General features: G+C 38.6%; 2 protein-coding genes across 2 annotated transcripts; one reads left to right on the plus strand and one right to left on the minus strand.

Moving 5' to 3' along the window:
• The first annotated feature begins 2,601 nt into the window (after window positions 1–2,601).
• LOC111581771 (interferon-induced protein with tetratricopeptide repeats 1B-like) lies at window positions 2,602–5,750 on the plus strand. The gene is made up of 2 exons (XM_035957184.2): window positions 2,602–2,642; window positions 3,168–5,750. Exons 1-2 carry the CDS (start codon window positions 2,638–2,640, stop codon window positions 4,477–4,479), a joined length of 1,317 nt encoding a protein of 438 aa, XP_035813077.1. The 5' UTR covers window positions 2,602–2,637; the 3' UTR covers window positions 4,480–5,750.
• A 1,234-nt stretch (window positions 5,751–6,984) lies between these two features.
• rtca (RNA 3'-terminal phosphate cyclase) lies at window positions 6,985–16,678 on the minus strand. The gene is made up of 11 exons (XM_023290091.3): window positions 16,521–16,678; window positions 16,278–16,378; window positions 15,439–15,582; window positions 15,202–15,325; window positions 9,954–10,012; window positions 9,716–9,857; window positions 8,482–8,603; window positions 8,239–8,297; window positions 7,926–8,020; window positions 7,738–7,842; window positions 6,985–7,248 (listed from the first exon to the last, which is right to left on the minus strand). The coding sequence occupies exons 1-11, from the start codon at window positions 16,569–16,571 to the stop codon at window positions 7,150–7,152; spliced, it is 1,101 nt and encodes a 366-aa protein (XP_023145859.1). The 5' UTR covers window positions 16,572–16,678; the 3' UTR covers window positions 6,985–7,149.
• Between the last annotated feature and the right edge of the window lie 227 nt (window positions 16,679–16,905).

Genomic DNA, 16,905 nt, shown 5'->3' on the forward strand with positions numbered 1-16,905 from the left:
TAACAAATTGTGTCAGTGTCCAAAAAATCACTTTCCACTAAGTTACCCATTACAAAAACACCTCTCAAGGAAGTGTGTTAATTCCAGATCACATGACCTGCTCCACATGATGTCATTTCCTCCTGAAGAAAAGACTGGTAAGATTCCAAGACTTTCTGAGTTATTTAATGTAAAGTAGTGTGTGAGTCAATGGTGGATTTATCACATAACAACAAGTTTACTACAACATCTTTATAAATAAATTTGAATTCTACTCAGTTGTATATTTAATATTTAAAAGAATCTTTCTCTTAAAATGCCATAGGCAGACATGTTGATTTTAGGCCTGAAAACAACAAAAATGTCAACTATGATACCTGTCAACTATGTTAGAAAAGGTCCCACAATTATATATTGACCCATGTCAATATATAATTGTGTATTAAAAAGCTGAATAATCAAAATAACATTGATCCTTGATATAAATATATATTATAAAATAGCTTTTAGTATTGGTGTTCTTCATACAACATCACAGTGGGTGTTTCAGATTTCCGTTTTTGTTTTTTAATTATTATTTTACAGGGACAGTCCACTGTGACAAATAATTTCTCTAGCTAATGGACAGATTGAAAATAACAACAAAAAACAAAAAAAGAGAAAACAATAACAAAAAACACAGAACAACAATTACATTATGCAAATCAAAACAAAATGTTGCCTAAAAGTCCATCAGTGTGAGATAATAAATAAAATCAGTAAATACAATCAATATAATAAATACAAGGAAATCATTAGTGGTGATACTTTGTGCTGCCTTTAGAAAAAGACTGAGACTAGTTTTAAACTCTGCAAAGCTTCCTGAGCCTCTAATGTTTGTGGGGATGGAATCACATTTACCCATTGCTCTAATTGAGAAAGCAGATTGACCAAGAGCTTTCCTTCTGAAGAGTAGTGTCCAATTATCTCAAATAGATGCTCTAATCTTATCCACCATGCAAGGGACAACTAGTGCGTGATGGTTTTAAAATTACTTAAATTAAGTAGTAAACCCACAAAAAGAGATTCAGGTTATTACAACATTGTGCATATGTAGGCTCAACATTTGAACTGTTTGATAATTTAATGCATCAACCAAAGCTTACATGTATGTGAGATACATTATGTATGAAAAAATACGTATTTACCCTGCATGTTAAGTAAACATTTTTCCTCAATCTAGATACCTTACATTTAGATGAGCATGTGCTGTCTTTTTACATTGAACATTTTTAGCAACATCACTTTAAAGGATTTTCTGTTGTTTGAGATGCCAAAGTTGCCTTATGCATTTAACTGAGGGCTATATTATCACCAAAGAACTAAGTGCCCAACAAAAGCCCCCTCTGTCGACTTCAAAACATTTGGTTCTACAAAATGTGACTAATTGTTGTGTTTCAAGTAATTAACACAGAAAAACATACTGTGAGGCTCCACCCAAGAATTATTTTAATTATCAAAAATTTGTACAATTTTTTTTTGATTGAACTGATGGATTTTTATAGGGCATACATTGACAGAATCTAATAATCAGTGGCTTTTATTATGCCCCAAAGCTCACGTTAACACATCCCTAATTGCTTTTTATCATGTGACTCAAATCTGCAGAAGACTTACTGTCTTACCAAATTATTTTTGCTATTTTTTGAAAATCATGAACTACTGTACATGTACAGTGCATGTCATCAGGTGGTCAATCGCTCTTCCTTATGAGTGCTGCTTTAAAATGCATATTTCTGTGTCAGAAATGTTATAAATGCAAAGCCCCAACTTGGGGGCCAATTCACATTTTAAAGGAAAACTTTCCTTCCCACTTAAAGAGCTAAAAAGGTTGGGTCAAAGTTTTGACATGGTACAGTGTGGTTTTCACAAAGTTCAGGTCCTCAGACACGACATAATTAGCAACTGCTGTCACATAGCTAGGATGGTTTTCACTTTGTGTGTCTGCTTCATTGTGACAAAATGTCACCATGCTGTGTGTGCCATACCATCAAAACTGTGCAAGATACAGTCAGGAAACTTTACAGGTATGTAGCTGAGATCAAAGGATGGGTCACATGTTGACTAGCATCATGATTTGATTCAATCCCAACATCTAGATGTAGAAAGGCTTGATATATACTATCAAGCCAAAAGCCTGATAAGTCAAAAGATTTAAAAGATAAAATGTGCAATCAGTTGTCATTTTCTTGTCTACAGGCAAAGATAATCGTATAAAAAACATACAAGACGGAAAGCAACAGATGATTGTAACTGTGACACAGTAATCACTAAAATACCGCTGATCAGTTCGCTTTAAAATATTATAAACTCCATTTTAGCTTAAGTACATTTTTAGAAAAGAATCCATTATTTGTTGTCTGTATTCAGAACCAGAACATACTGTAGATCTGTTTAGTAAAGGCTAGCTGAACATTTTCAGCATAACAAACATGTGACTGTGTCTTTCTATTATTGGGACAGTCCTCAGAGTTCAAACCCTGCACTCAATATCACATCATTTACAACAGTACAGGTAGAACATTACTGAAGTTTATGGTGCCACACCTAAAATAGTGGCCATAAAAAAAAAAATCAGCAGTATTCAGTAAGCCACGGAGTCCAGCGAACAGCTGCACGATGAAGTGAGTAGCTGCTTCCATAAAATATTGTATATCTGAACGTCATTCCTCTATTTCTGTTTCATAATTGTGACTTACTGTTCTTTTTCTTCACTTCTTGGTAGTCTTCTGTTTCCTGTTACTATTCTTTCTTGTGTACCTTTTATATTTCCGTTTCCAGTTCCCTTTCTTCAGTTCTTCCAACATTTTACTATGTCCATACTTAAAAAAATAGTTCTTCTTCATCTGTAACTTCTCTTTTCTATCATTGTGTTATTCTGAATTATTGGCTTTTCCTGCCTCTGCCTTTTCTTAATGTTATTTATTTATGCTTAAAGAGTGTTATACAAAGTCTGATTCTTTGCCTCTATATTTGCATATACTCTTTTTTAGACTCTAATTTTACTTCCTTCAGTCATCTCCATCATTCAGTGCTTCTTTCTTTCGAGATGAACAGTAACTTATCCAAACAAGATACACCACGGAGTATGGTATAATACGGCATTGTATATATCTAATTTAAAATTTTCCATATTCATTTTCCATTAGTGCTACTCGGAGTCTGTCGACACTGGAATCCAAACTAGATTCTCTGCAATGTCACTTCACTTGGGGTCTGGACCCCAGCAGGTCCAAACTTCTTCATGTCAGGGACAATCTGGAGGACATTGGCACCCAGGAGGGATACAGTTGGCTGGGTCATATTTACAACCTGCAGGGATTCATCCACTGCCAGCTGGGCCTCACTGAAGATGCCTGTCGTTTCTTCAGCAGGGCCACAGAGACCTTCCGTCAGATAAGAAACACCGTCTCGGATGAAGGTCAGTGGCTAGTGGTGAGCTACGGGAACCTAGCTTGGCTGCACCACCAACTGGGAGAACGAGCACAGAGTCTGGGTTACATATCAAAGGTCGATGCTCTGATAAATGAATATGCATTGCCATTTCCTAATGAGCTCCATCCAGAGATCTATGCTGAAAAAGCCTGGACCCTCATGAAGTTTGGCAAAGACAGCAACCTGCTGGCTGCAGATTACTTTCAGAGAGCCATCGGGATGCAGCCTGGCATGGTGGAGTGGCAGACCAGCCATGTCATAGCATTAGTAAATGCCTGTAGTCACCATGACAAAAACCTAGGAGCTGACATCTTCAAGAAATTGAAACTTACCAAAGAACAGGATCAGGCGAACTTGTACCTTGCTGCTCTTTACCTTGAGGCCTGTGCTGACAAAGGAATAAACATTGAAAATGAAGCACGTGAGCTAGCTAGAATGGTTTTAAGAAAGCCAGTCAGCAGTTACAGTGGTATCCAACCATTACTAAGGCTGTACAGAAGATATGTATCTATGGATGAAGCTGTTGATTTGGCAGAGGAGGCTGTAGAAAGACACCCAGACAAACGTTATCTGAAGAAATGTGCTGCAACATGCTACAAATGGAGGATCTTATCTCAGAAGGACAACCCTCTGGAGCACAGCATGATCAACAGAGCTATCAGTCTCTGCAAGGAAGTCATTTCTCTTTATCCCCATTCTTCATTTAAAATGCAGGTAACTCTTGCAGACATATATGCAAAGTCGAATACCACCCAAGCTGCAGCTGACCAGATATATGTGGAACTGCTACAAAGTGATCTGGATCCCAAAGAAGCACAGATACTTTACAGTTACTATGCAAAATATTTACATTTCAATCAAAAACAGATCTACAAGTCGATAGAATTTCACATGAAGGCAGCGGCTATACCTCAACAATCTTCCTATCGTGACAACAGCATTAGAAATCTGGAAAAGATTAGAGAAAGAAACAAAAATAAAATGTGTGGAGAAATACATGAGTTTCTGGAGAAGCTGCATCACTGAGAGCCCTCACTAAAGAGGACATTTTTACTGTTCAGCTGAACGCTATAATCCAGAATCAGATAACTGTCTCAAAGGGTTTACAAAAACGGATAAAAGCTTGAATAAAATATGGCACCATTTATTAATCATATGAAAGGCCATCATGTTTTCTCATGCTAAAAATTACAGGCCAGATTCCCAAGCTTATGCGGATACTGTCACTGTTTCAACTGAATTCTTGAGTTTTGTCCTTTTGTTTTGCTCTTTTACTTATTTTCTATATATGTGAATGTCCAACTTAGAAAAAGCAAAATAAAATATTAAAAAATGGGCCTTTTATTAATATTTTCTGCATCCAATTAGCTTAACTATCCTAAGAACAGGTTCTCAATCAGTTGAATATAATCTGTTTTAGTAATCATGATTTTTGCAATAACATTAATAACATGAATTAATTTCAATGGCACTGTAAAAGACTTTACAAAAGCACTTGCAAACCTTGCAGATCAGAAGTGCTTTACACATAGCAAATAACTAAAACAGAAGAAAAGAGAAATCAAATAACACAGTAAGGAAGATGAAATATTAATAATTTTTTAAGAAATAAAAGAATAGAAATAAGCTGTCACACATAAGAAACACGATAAAACTCCTCAGGTTATGCAAGAAAAACAGTTTTAATAGCAATTTTAAGAAGAGAGTGATTTAGTGAGTCTTGGGATCTAAGTCCAGAGTTCAGGTGCTGTGACAGCAAAGACACAGATCCCTCCTACCTTTATGCAGAACTAAATACTCCACCCATGTTATTGGGCAGAAAGCAACTCTGAAATATAGTCTGAAGAGTGTCTCTGCCGAGGAACTACAACATTATCATCCTGCAACAAAACCTATATTCGCTGATGGATCTTAATTGGATTTTGTCTCATCACAGTCTGTTTTTATAATTACCCTCTTAGCTAGATCTATTTTCAAAAAATATATATAGATTAAGTAAATTAGAATCAAAACTGTGCAGTTTTTACAGTGACTTATTCATTTTTGACATTCTCCTGTCTTAATCTTACACAAATAATTGATATAAGCCTTTAGTGTATTCCACTATTCCTTCACACAAGCATCTCATAAGGTATTGCTGTTTAGATCATTAATAAATGTAATTGAACTACAAGTTGTGAATATGTGAACATTTCAAAAAAAGTGCACATTAGTGTTGTTCATGTGTAAAATGTTTGTGAATTGAATGGCCGTCTATAAAAATTAAAAACTGTCTAATATTTCATTCTTTTCCATTATGTGGATGGCCAAGAGTGTGTGCATTGTTTAGCAGAGGAAGCGATGGCAGCAGGATGTACTATGGGAAGGTAAACCAGCAGAGGCAGTGTCATGCAACAATAGAGTCCTTCATTCAAGTGGATGTTATAGTATCTTCTTAAATAAACTGTACATGCCTTAATAGCAGCCGTATTTCCTGATATCAGTAGTCTCTTTCACCAGGATAATGCTCCCCGCATCCTGCAAACATTGTTCAGGAATGACTTGAGGAACATGACCAACAGTTCAGTGTTGACATGCAAAATCCTCAGATCTCAGTCTGATTTGGCATCTGTTGGATGTGGTTGAAAAACAAGTGTATACCATGGAGGCTCGACCTTGTAACTTCCAGGAGTTAAAGGATCTGCTGCTAATATGCTGGTGTCCATGATACTGCAGGACACCTTCAGACGGCTGTGGAGTCCAGGCCATGACGGGTCACAGCAACTTTGGTAACAGAAAGGGAACCTATACAATATTAGGCAGGTGGTTTCATGTTATGATTGATAAGTGACCATTTTATCTCAAACAACACAAGTTATAATTTCGAATTCTTAGAGGTTATGGACTTGATTTAGTATCAAAATTTGACTAAAATATCATAATTTCAACTTTAAGTAATAAACTTGCTTATAAAGTCTTAGTCTTAACTTGATATCTCAGAATGGTGATCTGAAGTCATCACTTTCATCTAGCAAGGAAAGCACATCATTATCATGAGCACATAAACTAAAATCTTGACTCAGTACCTTATAATTTAGACTCAAAGAAATTTTCAACCTAAAGTCACTCAGTATCTTCTTCTAAAAAGCTTTGACTAACCAGCAATCTTCTAAATAGTATGAATTTTGACTCAGAAGCTAATAACCCAGTGTAAAGAAGCTGCCTTTAGCATGTCAAGATTTTGACCTAAAAAGTCGACATTTTGATTTAGAAAGTCAGAATTAAAGACCCAGTGTTATGAAGAAAAAAAAAGGCAGAATTTGTCCAAAAAGTGTCAGTACATCTTGAGTAGTCTTTTACAATCTTGACCTCAAGTCAAAGTTTTGATTTAATAACTACAATGTTGAAGGTCTGAAATCTGTCATAATACTGACAGCAAAAGCAAAATGTCTTAGTCTAATGACTTGGCATATTGCAAATTTGACTTGAGTCGAACTCAAATGGCAAAACAGAAAACTAACATGTACATGGAAAACATTTAAAATAGTCATGTAAGTCTGGCAAGAGTTTTATTTATTTATTACAGTATTTAAGGAAAAACCCTGAGAGAAACAAGCTAAGAGGGTCGGCTAGGTCAGGAGCAGCTACCAAGTCCAGTAGAGAGACAGAGTGTGTTCAGTGTGTGTGTACAGTGTGTGGTAAAGTGTGTGTCTTCAGCTACAGGTTGGGGTTAGCTGCTCCTGATCCTTGACATTCGATGACATAGGTGACATTGCTGCTCAGCTCGTCCTCGCACTTTGTTATTGTGAATTTTGCCTGCAAAAAAAACAACAACACAAAAATACTTACAATATATCAGTGGTTATACAAATTGCTTCATTTGGTGCAGCACACACTGCAAAAACATATCAGTCCGTGACATCCGAGACCTAACCAAGAGCATATCTAAGTTTCACGTGATGATTCTCACATTTTTAAATCAAATCCCATTTCCGGCCCAATAATCATAATTCACTCTCTGAAAACATATTTTCTTCTTCAAAAGGCTTCCTAAATTTGACTCATCAACAATTTAAATGAAATTTTCACCACTGAAATAGAGTATCACTTTTGTCACCACCTGACAGTTCTTCACCTCCCTGAAAGACAGGTCCTAATGAGACAAAGCGCTCAAAAAAATTGGTGACGTTTTGAAATAAATAAAGCAGTAAAGGGCCAAAACTCTTATGTATGCATGTATTAAATGGAATAAATGATACTATGTACTGTAGGTGTACTATGTCTACACTGTGAGTTGTTCCTGACCTCAGTCAGCTTTTCTGCAATGTGAATGGCCGTCTGTGTGTGGAGTGTCACAGCGCCAGTTCGAATTCGAGACGTCCCTTTTGCCAGCGCCATGAAGATAATGAGCTGAGGAGGAATGCAAGGTCAGAGGGAGGTCAGTAACGTCACAGTAAGGTCACCAGGTGTGTATCAGCAAGTGTGTCTCTCACCTGGTCCTGAAGGAATTCATCCACGCAGCCATTGTGTCTGATGTTTCTCAGTAGCATCTCAGCAGCTTCAATACCAACCTTATCTGCATACACACCTGAAACACACAGGTGAGTGTTGATGGGATTAGTTTACGTGGCCATCTGCACTGTGAATCACAATCTTGTACACCCGTCACCTGCGTTCTACAGAACGTGGTTGGTCAACTTAGGTATCAACCAAAAGACCTTTTTCTAATTGAAGCTTTACAAGTTGAGCATGTGATAGAACTAAAAGTTTTTTTAAAATGCCTTTTTATTTAAATAACCACCCCACCTTTCTTTCCCAGAGCTGAACCTGCAAACAGGCAACCTGTTGATGACTCTGCGATGATTCTGAAACACAGACGGGACAAAGACTAACCAGAGAGCTGCTGATGACACATCTACTTAAAACTAATCCAAAAAAAAAAGAAGTTACTGAACCGTTACATATTTTTTACAGCTTTTGCCATATTTCACTCAGTTGCAATTCAGCCTACTTCATGTTGAATCATAACAATTATGCCATTATGCTTACATTATTCCATTCCCGTTTCCAAAGGCTTTGTCTTTCTCCTGAAGTGGCTGGATGTTGATGTAAAGTTCTTTGATTTCCTTCCTAATGGTTCGAACAGCAGCAGCCGACATGTCTTTCGCCAGCTGAGGACAAACACAAAATCTACAGTCAGCTCAATAAAAACACACACACACACACACACACACCTACAGTTACAAAAGACTCAATCAAAAAACAAAAAAACAAACCCTACAGTTGACAGACTCAAAGTAAAAACAAAACTCAGTCTCAATACAATAAAACTGCAGTCAACAAATTGTAATAAAAAAAAAAAACTACAGTCTACCCATTAAAATATCAATAAAGTGAACTCAGAAGACATAAAAACATACAGCTACATGATCAGGACAAAGCTGATGAAAAAATGATTGTATTGAAACAACAAAAACTATAATGGACAAAATTTAAAACTACAGCTGACATGATAAAAACCAACAACTGTAAGTAAAAATACCGTTAATACAATTAAAATACAAAAATAATACAAATGAGTATTTGTATAGTCAACGTGATAATACCTACAGTTGATATACTAAAAAGTAGTCAACACAATAAAAATCACTGTCAACATTTAGCGACTACATTGGACTCAAATACAAAATACTACACAACACAATGAAAAGGCTAGTTCTCAAGTAAATTGATAACTTTTTTTCTTTCAATTCTTCAGAAGTGCTGAAATTCAAATTTCAAATTCTTTACTTTTTGCTTCAGGGCTGCAAAGTGGCGTAGTGGTTAGCACTTTGGCCTTGCAGCAAGACATCTCTGGCTTTCCCAGGATCTTTCTGCATGGAGTTTGCATGTTCTCCCTGTGCATGAGTGAGTTTTCTCCGGGTACTCCGGCTTCCTCCCACGGTACAAAAATATGCTGATGTTAACTGATTATTCTAAATTGTCGGTAGGTGTGAATGTGAGAGTGATTGTTTGTCTATATATGTAGCCCTGCAACAGACTGGCGACCTGTCTAGGGTGTCCCCTGCCTTCACCTGAGTCAGCTGGGATAGACTCCAGCACCCCCCCCCCCCCCCCCGCAGCCCTAATGAGGATTAAGCGGTGTATAGATGATGGATGGATGGATGGATACTTTTTGCTTTACTTGTTCATAAACAGAAAAATATTCTCAGAATATGAAGAAGAGAATATTTTTTTATCAACTTGTTTATCATTCTGAAACACTTTATATCATGAATCTTACTTTGAAGGGCAGGACTCCAGCAACATATGCTCTGCCGTGGATCTTCGTGATGTTTCCTCTCTCCATCATGGTAACAGGTTGCAGTTCTTTGACTGGATTCACCGTCACCATCACTTCACCACCACCTTTAGGGTAGAAACCCCTGATTCACAAACACACACAGTAAAGTCAGACACAGCTAGGCATACACACACACACACACACACACATTTCTACTTTTTCTACGATGTAAACTGACCTCATTCTGATGTCACAGTCAAAATGGATTCCAAACTTCTCCAAAATGGGCTTAAAAACCTGAAGAAGAAAAACCAGTCAACCCAAAGATGTCTTCTGTGCAGTCATAATGCTATCAATCATAAAAAAGACAAAAACAGTGAAAATTTGCTGTTTTTGTACAAAATGTAAAAAATGTTTCTAATACCCATAGGGGGTTACCAGTACTGGAAAAAATGGTGGCTCCACATCTTTCCCACTTCTCTGCACATCAGTTCTAGGAAGATGCTATCAATTTTTAGATACCCTCTATTTTTTTTTCTTTTACTCCGCCAAGGAACACGGCGGAGTTATGTGGCGATCGACATACAATTGTCCTTCTGTGAATCTGTCTGTGCACAACATCACTCAAAAAAAGAGTAACAGATTTGGATGAAATTGTCAGAGAAGATCAGAAATGACACAAGGACCACCTCATTAGTTTTCAGCAGTGATGTGGCTTATAGTCTGGATCCACGGACTTGCAAAAGTTTTCCATATCATTGCACCATGGCGTCACTGTAAATACAACAAGTGAACACTATTTCAGCTGCCTACTGACGATCACATGATTGTGATTCTACTACAAATCAACCACTGCGGATTTATCAGGACTTGCCCGTCAGAAATCATACGACTGAGCAGCCTTGGCGGAGTACTGCGCTCTGAGTGCTTTTCTTGTTGAGATATGTAGAATAAAGTTAATTTTAACAAAACGTCATGTTGAAGAAAATTTTTTGACAATTTCTCAATATCAGTATTGTCATGAAGTTAAAAATCTGTCAGTTCTTTCTGTTTCTACATTTTCTGGCTTTGTCTTTTTTTTTTGAAAGTAAACATGCCTTTCAGATCGACCAGTATGGGTTTCAGGTTCAGAAGGTTAAAGCTGATCTAGACAGAGACTTAGTATCTGTTTATTCCATTATGGCATCACATCCTATGCCCGATGTGATATGTCGCTGCTCTATACACTATCTCACCTGGCCTGGGTAAAAACACGTCTGTCTACTAGATATTTTTTACAGCATGAAAACTAAACCAGGAACAGGTGCAGAAGTCTAGCTTCTTTTCAGACCATTTCTATTGCGATATGTGGAAAGGTTGGTATGAAATCTATACCTCCAAAATGCTGCCAACCCCAGCTGTAAACAATGATCCATCCAAAAAACAAGCAGCGACACTTCACAGGTCAATTTCTTAGCAGACTTATGACAAAGTTTACCGTGTTCCATGTGTACAACCAATGTGCACACAGAGTACTTTCTGAGTATACAGTGAGCAAACAGAGTGTACTTCCACTGGATATTTTCAGTGTGTATACAGTGCACTTACAACATGCTGACAGCGAATTTACAGTTCATTCATGTAATAGCGCTGGGCTGTTACGCTCCCACCTTTTGGAAGATAGCGTTTGTATGCATTTGCATGTGCAAGACTCTGCATCCAGTTGGTGCCTGCACCATCTCATTTGCTCCTCCTCTAACTTGAATGCCTACTTGACATCCAGTTGGACCAGCAACACTACCAGCCTCCAATCAAGTCGTTCAAAATCACTGCCAGCCCGTCATTCAGCGACAGCTTCTGTGTACTGTGCAGCTTGCCAGCGTATCTTTGTGTCAGAGAATTTCGAGAGACACTAACTTTCAAGAAGGAGGTTTGGGATAGCCTAGGGATGCACATTAAATTACAACCAACCACTTGTAATTTGATACAAGGTGTTAAAACTTTAGATACAGGTGCTACTCCTCTTGTACTTTCTGTTTTGGTTAGAATACAACTGGCAAGTTGATTACCTATTAAAAAAAAAAAAAATAGCATTCACTTGTCTGTTTTTGGTTACTTCCCTTCCCCTCAGACAGCTAAGTGTCAACAAATTAGGGGCTTGTCCTGGACAATTTTGTTTGAGTCCCAGGTGGATTATTTTGGCTGAATAACTGAAGTGGCTAGGCATTACACAGAGCATGGCAGCTAACTTTCATTTGGAGCAGTTTATGGCAAGTTCCTCATTGGGGCTGATTGAAAGTGGCAATTAGTGATTTCTTGTAGGTTGCAAGCCCCTTTAAAATTGGCGTTCCAAAGCAAATTGTTAAAGATCTGTTTTTAAAAAAATCTAGTGGTAGAGCATCAATTTCGTGAAAATGAAGGTGTAAAGTTTGACGGCTCCCTTATGAATCTGCTGTGTGGGAGGAAGGCACCCTGACAGTCGGTAGACATGAGGGTGAGGGAACACCTCACACTTCTGCATTTGCTGTTGAAGATATACACTACCAGTCAAAAGTTTGGATACACCTTCTCATTTAATGGTTTCTTTTTATTTTCATGACTGATTACATCGTAGATTCTCACCAAAGGCATCAAAACTATGAATGAACACAGATAGATTCTGTAGGAAACAAAAAGTGTGAAATAAGTCAAAACATGCTTTATACTTTAGAAACTTCAAAATATCCACCCTTTGCTTTGATTACTGCATTCTTGGCATTCTCTCCATGAGCTTCATCAGGTAGTCACCTGAAATGGTTTTCCAACAGTCTTGACGGAGTTCCCAGAGATGCAGAGCACTTGTTGGCTCCTTTGCCTTCACTCTGCGGTCCATCTCATCCCAAACCATCTGGATTGGGTGTAGGTCAGGTGACGTGGAGGCCAGGTCATCTGACACATCCATCACTCTCCTCCTTGGTCAAATAGCTCTTACACAGCCTGGAGGTGTGTTTGGGGTCACTGTCCCGTTAAAAAAAAAAAAAAAAGATGGTCCAACTAAACGTAAACCGGATAGGATGGCATGCCGCTGCAGGATGCTGTGGTAGACATGCTGGTTTAGTGTGTCTTCAATTTTGAATAACTCTCCAACAGCGTCACCAACAAAGCACCCCCACAACATCACACCTCCTACTCCATGCTTCATGGTGGGAACCATGCATGTGGAGACCATCCATTCACCTTTTCTGCATCACACAAAGACACGGCAGGTGGAACCAAAGATCTGAAATTTGGACTCATCACACAAAAGCACAGATTTCCACTGGTGTAATATCCATTCCTTGTGTTTCTTGGACCAAACAAATCTCTTCTGTTTGTTGCATTTCCTTAGTAGTGGTTTCACAGCAGCTATTTGACCATAAAAGCCTATTGGCACAGTCTACTCTGAACACTTGAGGAAGAGATGTGTCTACTACTAGAACTCTGTGTGGTATTTATCTGGGCTCTAACCTGAGCTGCTGTTAACTTGTGATTTCTGAGGTCAGTGACTCAGATGAACGCATCCTCAGCAGCAGAGGAGACTCTTGGTCTTCCTTTCCTGGGGTGATCCTCATGTGAACCAGTTTCGTCGTAGCGCTTGATGGTTTCTGCAACTGCACTTGGGGACACATTCAAAGGTTTTGCAATTTTCCAGACTGACTGACCTTCAGTTCTTGAAGTAATGATGGACTGTCATTTCTCTTTACTTAGTTGATTGTTCAAGCCATAATATGGATTCTAACAGTTGTCAAATAGGACTGTCAACTGTGTACCAACCTGACTTCTGCACAACATTACTGATGGTCCCAACCCCATCAAGAAGGCAAGAAATTCCACAAATTAACCTTGACAAGGCACAACTGTGAAGTAAAAACCATTTCAGGCGACAACCTCATGAAGCTCATTGGTTTGCAAAGCTGTTATCAAAGCAAAGGGTGGCTATTTTGAGGAATCTAAAATATAAAACATATTTAGAGTTATTTCACACTTTTTTGTTTGCTACACAATATGTATCTTGCTTCATATTTTTGATGTCTTCAGTATGTATCTTCAATGTAGAAAGTAGTAAAAGAAAAAACATTGAATGAGTAGGTGTGTCCAATTTATTGACTGATCTTGTATGTTGTAACATTACAGCATTACTTTTGATTGACCAGTTGACTGGCTGTATCACGTGGACCTACTAACTCTGACGTCACGCTTCACTTCGCCTGTGTTTGTAAACAGAAGACAAAATGCTGAAGACTGAGATATCCACGCTAATGCTGTCAGACTCTGATGATGAACACCCTGAGGAGCAAGATCAAAGTGAGAAGCGAGAGATGGAGCAGTATTTGGCAAACTCTACTAGCGTCCAGTCTGGCCCACTTGGATGGAGGAAACGAAATTGCGACCGCTATCCTAAACTGGAAATAGCAGCCAAATACTGCCTGTGCATTCTGGCCACTTCCATCCTGTCAGAGCACATTTTGTCAAATGCTGTCTGCATTGTGAAAAAAAATCGGGAGTTCACTGTTTTCCCAGAAATGTAGATATGCTCATGTTCCTGACACATAACATGAAGAGAGTGTAGGTAGGCTACTGAAATGTCTGTTCTTGTAAATATATGCCACCATTTTGCACTACCTGTCTATATTACATCAATATTAATATTTGTAATACAATATAAGTCATCAGGTAAATGTGTCATTTTTAAAATTAGTATTTAATTGGCATTTGAATTTGCTTAAATGCCCTTTACGGTTTTAACAAATAAAGAAACAAATAATATAAGTAAATGAATAATATTCTGTCATTACACCAAAAGCCTGTGACTTCAAATCAAGGCTAAAGACACAACTCACACATCTCTGTGTTCTGTGTTGCTCTGATTATATTCTAAAGTTGGTCTTCTCAGCTATTCTTTCACTACACTGTCTACTGACTACAAAACAAACTGCCAGGTTGCCGTTGTGGCAGTCCCCGATATCATTCAGCGAGCTCTCAACTGAGTTTCTTGTCCCCTGGACAGAGACCAACTCCACTGTCTTGGACAGCAGCTGGTGACCGCAGTCTTCTATCACATTCAGATGAACTTTGTGGCAAACTTGTTCTGTTCTGTAGCCCCAATAAGCTAGATATAACAGCACATAAATGAGTTCTCCAACTGCTGCACGTTCTGGCTGGATTGGTCCTGAAGCTCCCAACTGAGAGCCCACCAAAGCCACCTGCTACCTGAGACAGTGGAATCAAGTCCAAGACTCACCGGAGAGGCAGCAGAATGACGCTGAGGACTACCAGAAAAGCAACCTGGCCAGTCTGCAGGTAGGGAACATGAAACAGGATGGGCTAGTGTTTACAGGTTAGCAGTGACTAAATTTTAAAAAATAAATAACACTTACGTATTCCACCCTTAACAAAATGATGTCTACAGCTCCTTTCAAAAGCAGTTCACATGTCACATTAAGATCATCTACACCCATCTCTCTCTAAAAAGTGTGTAGGCCAAATACCTTGATGGTGTAGTCAATCTGAGGAGCCATCTCTGCATTGGTTCCCCCTTTCAGACAGAGCTGTGAGGCAGCATCAGCATAAAGAGCACAAGGCAGAGCTACCTGCAGCAGCAGACACACGCTCCTGAGATACACACACACACACACACACAAATATATGGACATACAGTCTTTGAAGAAAGAAGAAAATTTAATGGCACACAGAAGCTGTTCACACAGTCAGTTATACAGTCTCACCCTGCTGTCTGTGTGTCTGCAGTGTGGTTTCCAGACTGGATCTTTCCTGGAGTCAGACTGATGTCGGTGGAGCCGATGCTGGCTCCCTGCAGACTGCCAGAACAAAGATCTGAGACCAGCTGCAGGCCGCTCAGGTGCTGTGGTCTGAACACAGGCAACATGGACATAAAAACCACCCTTGATAAAACTATCAACAACTTCACACTTAAAATCTAATGTTTCCTTTATTCTGTAAAAAAGGATTGCTAAGTTAGCCTGATGAAACCATCATGACACCTGGTATGTTTTAAACTTGGTAATAAAACAACATGATAGTCAAAAAAGGACTGATGTGTTTTTGTGCATGATGGATGTCATTCAATATAATACATCAAGCAGCAACATTAATCAAAGAAATTTAAATAATTGATTAACAGCTGCCAGATGACGCTGCTCTTAAGAAAGGACAGAGGCACAGAGACTGAAAAATAATTTAAAGGTTTCTGAGAATAGCCTCATGAATTTTCAGTTATGTCATGTTTCAGTAGTTATCGTGGGTTCGTGGACAGTCTTGTAGAAAAATAATCTGCGTAGACTGTGGTCAGTGTCTTCTTTCTCCACAGAAGTTGTACCGGGCTAAAGTTTATGAAAGTCATTATTCAGATGAAGCCGGGAGGTTTGAACAAATCGTTGAGATCAACGTGATATAAATAAAACACAGCTAACATAATTTTTTTTTTTTTTTTTAAATAAAAAGCGGTTGGTTTGTAATTGTTGATATGTGCTGATTAAGTTAGCCGATGAATCGACTTCAATGAATAGGCTAACATTAGCCTGCTAGCAAGTGCGCGCTACTTCACCTAAGTCCCGGTGTGCTTCTGCCGGCTCGTATTTTGGTGATTTGGATGGATGACCCGGTGATGCAGCTGAGCGCGGCGGAGACTCTCAGGATTTGTCCGCCCTGTGTGAAAACAAAACCGAATCCAGTGTGGTCAGAACCTGCTGCTAACCGCTGCTGTTACGGTTGTGTTAGCATGTTAGCAGCGCCGATAAACAGCTGATTTTCCTAAAATTTCTGCTGGGAAGAAAGCGTGAGTACTCACACCCTCCATCACGCTTCCGTCAATTTCCACCGCCGCAGAGTCCATCTTCATGCAAAAGACTAAATTCGAACTTTTTTCAGACACAAACGTTCAGTCCCACTGTCGCCTTCCAGCACTTTTCTCCTGATGTTGGTAAGGTTATTTCTTCGTTAAGTAGTACCGAATAACTGCAGCCACTTCCACTGGCTTCCAAAATAAAACAAACGTTTTCCCATTTACTATTTTTCTCGATGTGGTAATATCCAAATTATTTTTGTCAATTCCAAACGAATACAGGGATTTTTTTTCTATAAAACAAACTTGCGATATCGGCAAAATTTTATCAACACAAATCTTACCTGCTGTAAAATATATTATTTCAGTTTAAACTACAAGCCTGTAAAAG

Source organism: Amphiprion ocellaris, chromosome 2 (assembly GCF_022539595.1).
Source record: "Amphiprion ocellaris isolate individual 3 ecotype Okinawa chromosome 2, ASM2253959v1, whole genome shotgun sequence".
NCBI lineage: Eukaryota > Metazoa > Chordata > Actinopteri > Pomacentridae > Amphiprion > Amphiprion ocellaris.

Bases quoted from the DNA above. Each gene is read 5' to 3' on its own strand.
- rtca (XM_023290091.3), bottom strand. From the start codon at position 16,571: ATGAAGATGGACTCTGCGGCGGTGGAAATTGACGGAAGCGTGATGGAG. The intron at 16,379-16,520 runs GTGAGTACTCAC...GTTTTCACACAG, and splicing joins ACGGAAGCGTGATGGAGGGT to GGCGGACAAATCCTGAGAGT. The intron at 8,298-8,481 runs GTAAGCATAATG...TCTGTGTTTCAG, and splicing joins GGAAACGGGAATGGAATAAT to AATCATCGCAGAGTCATCAA.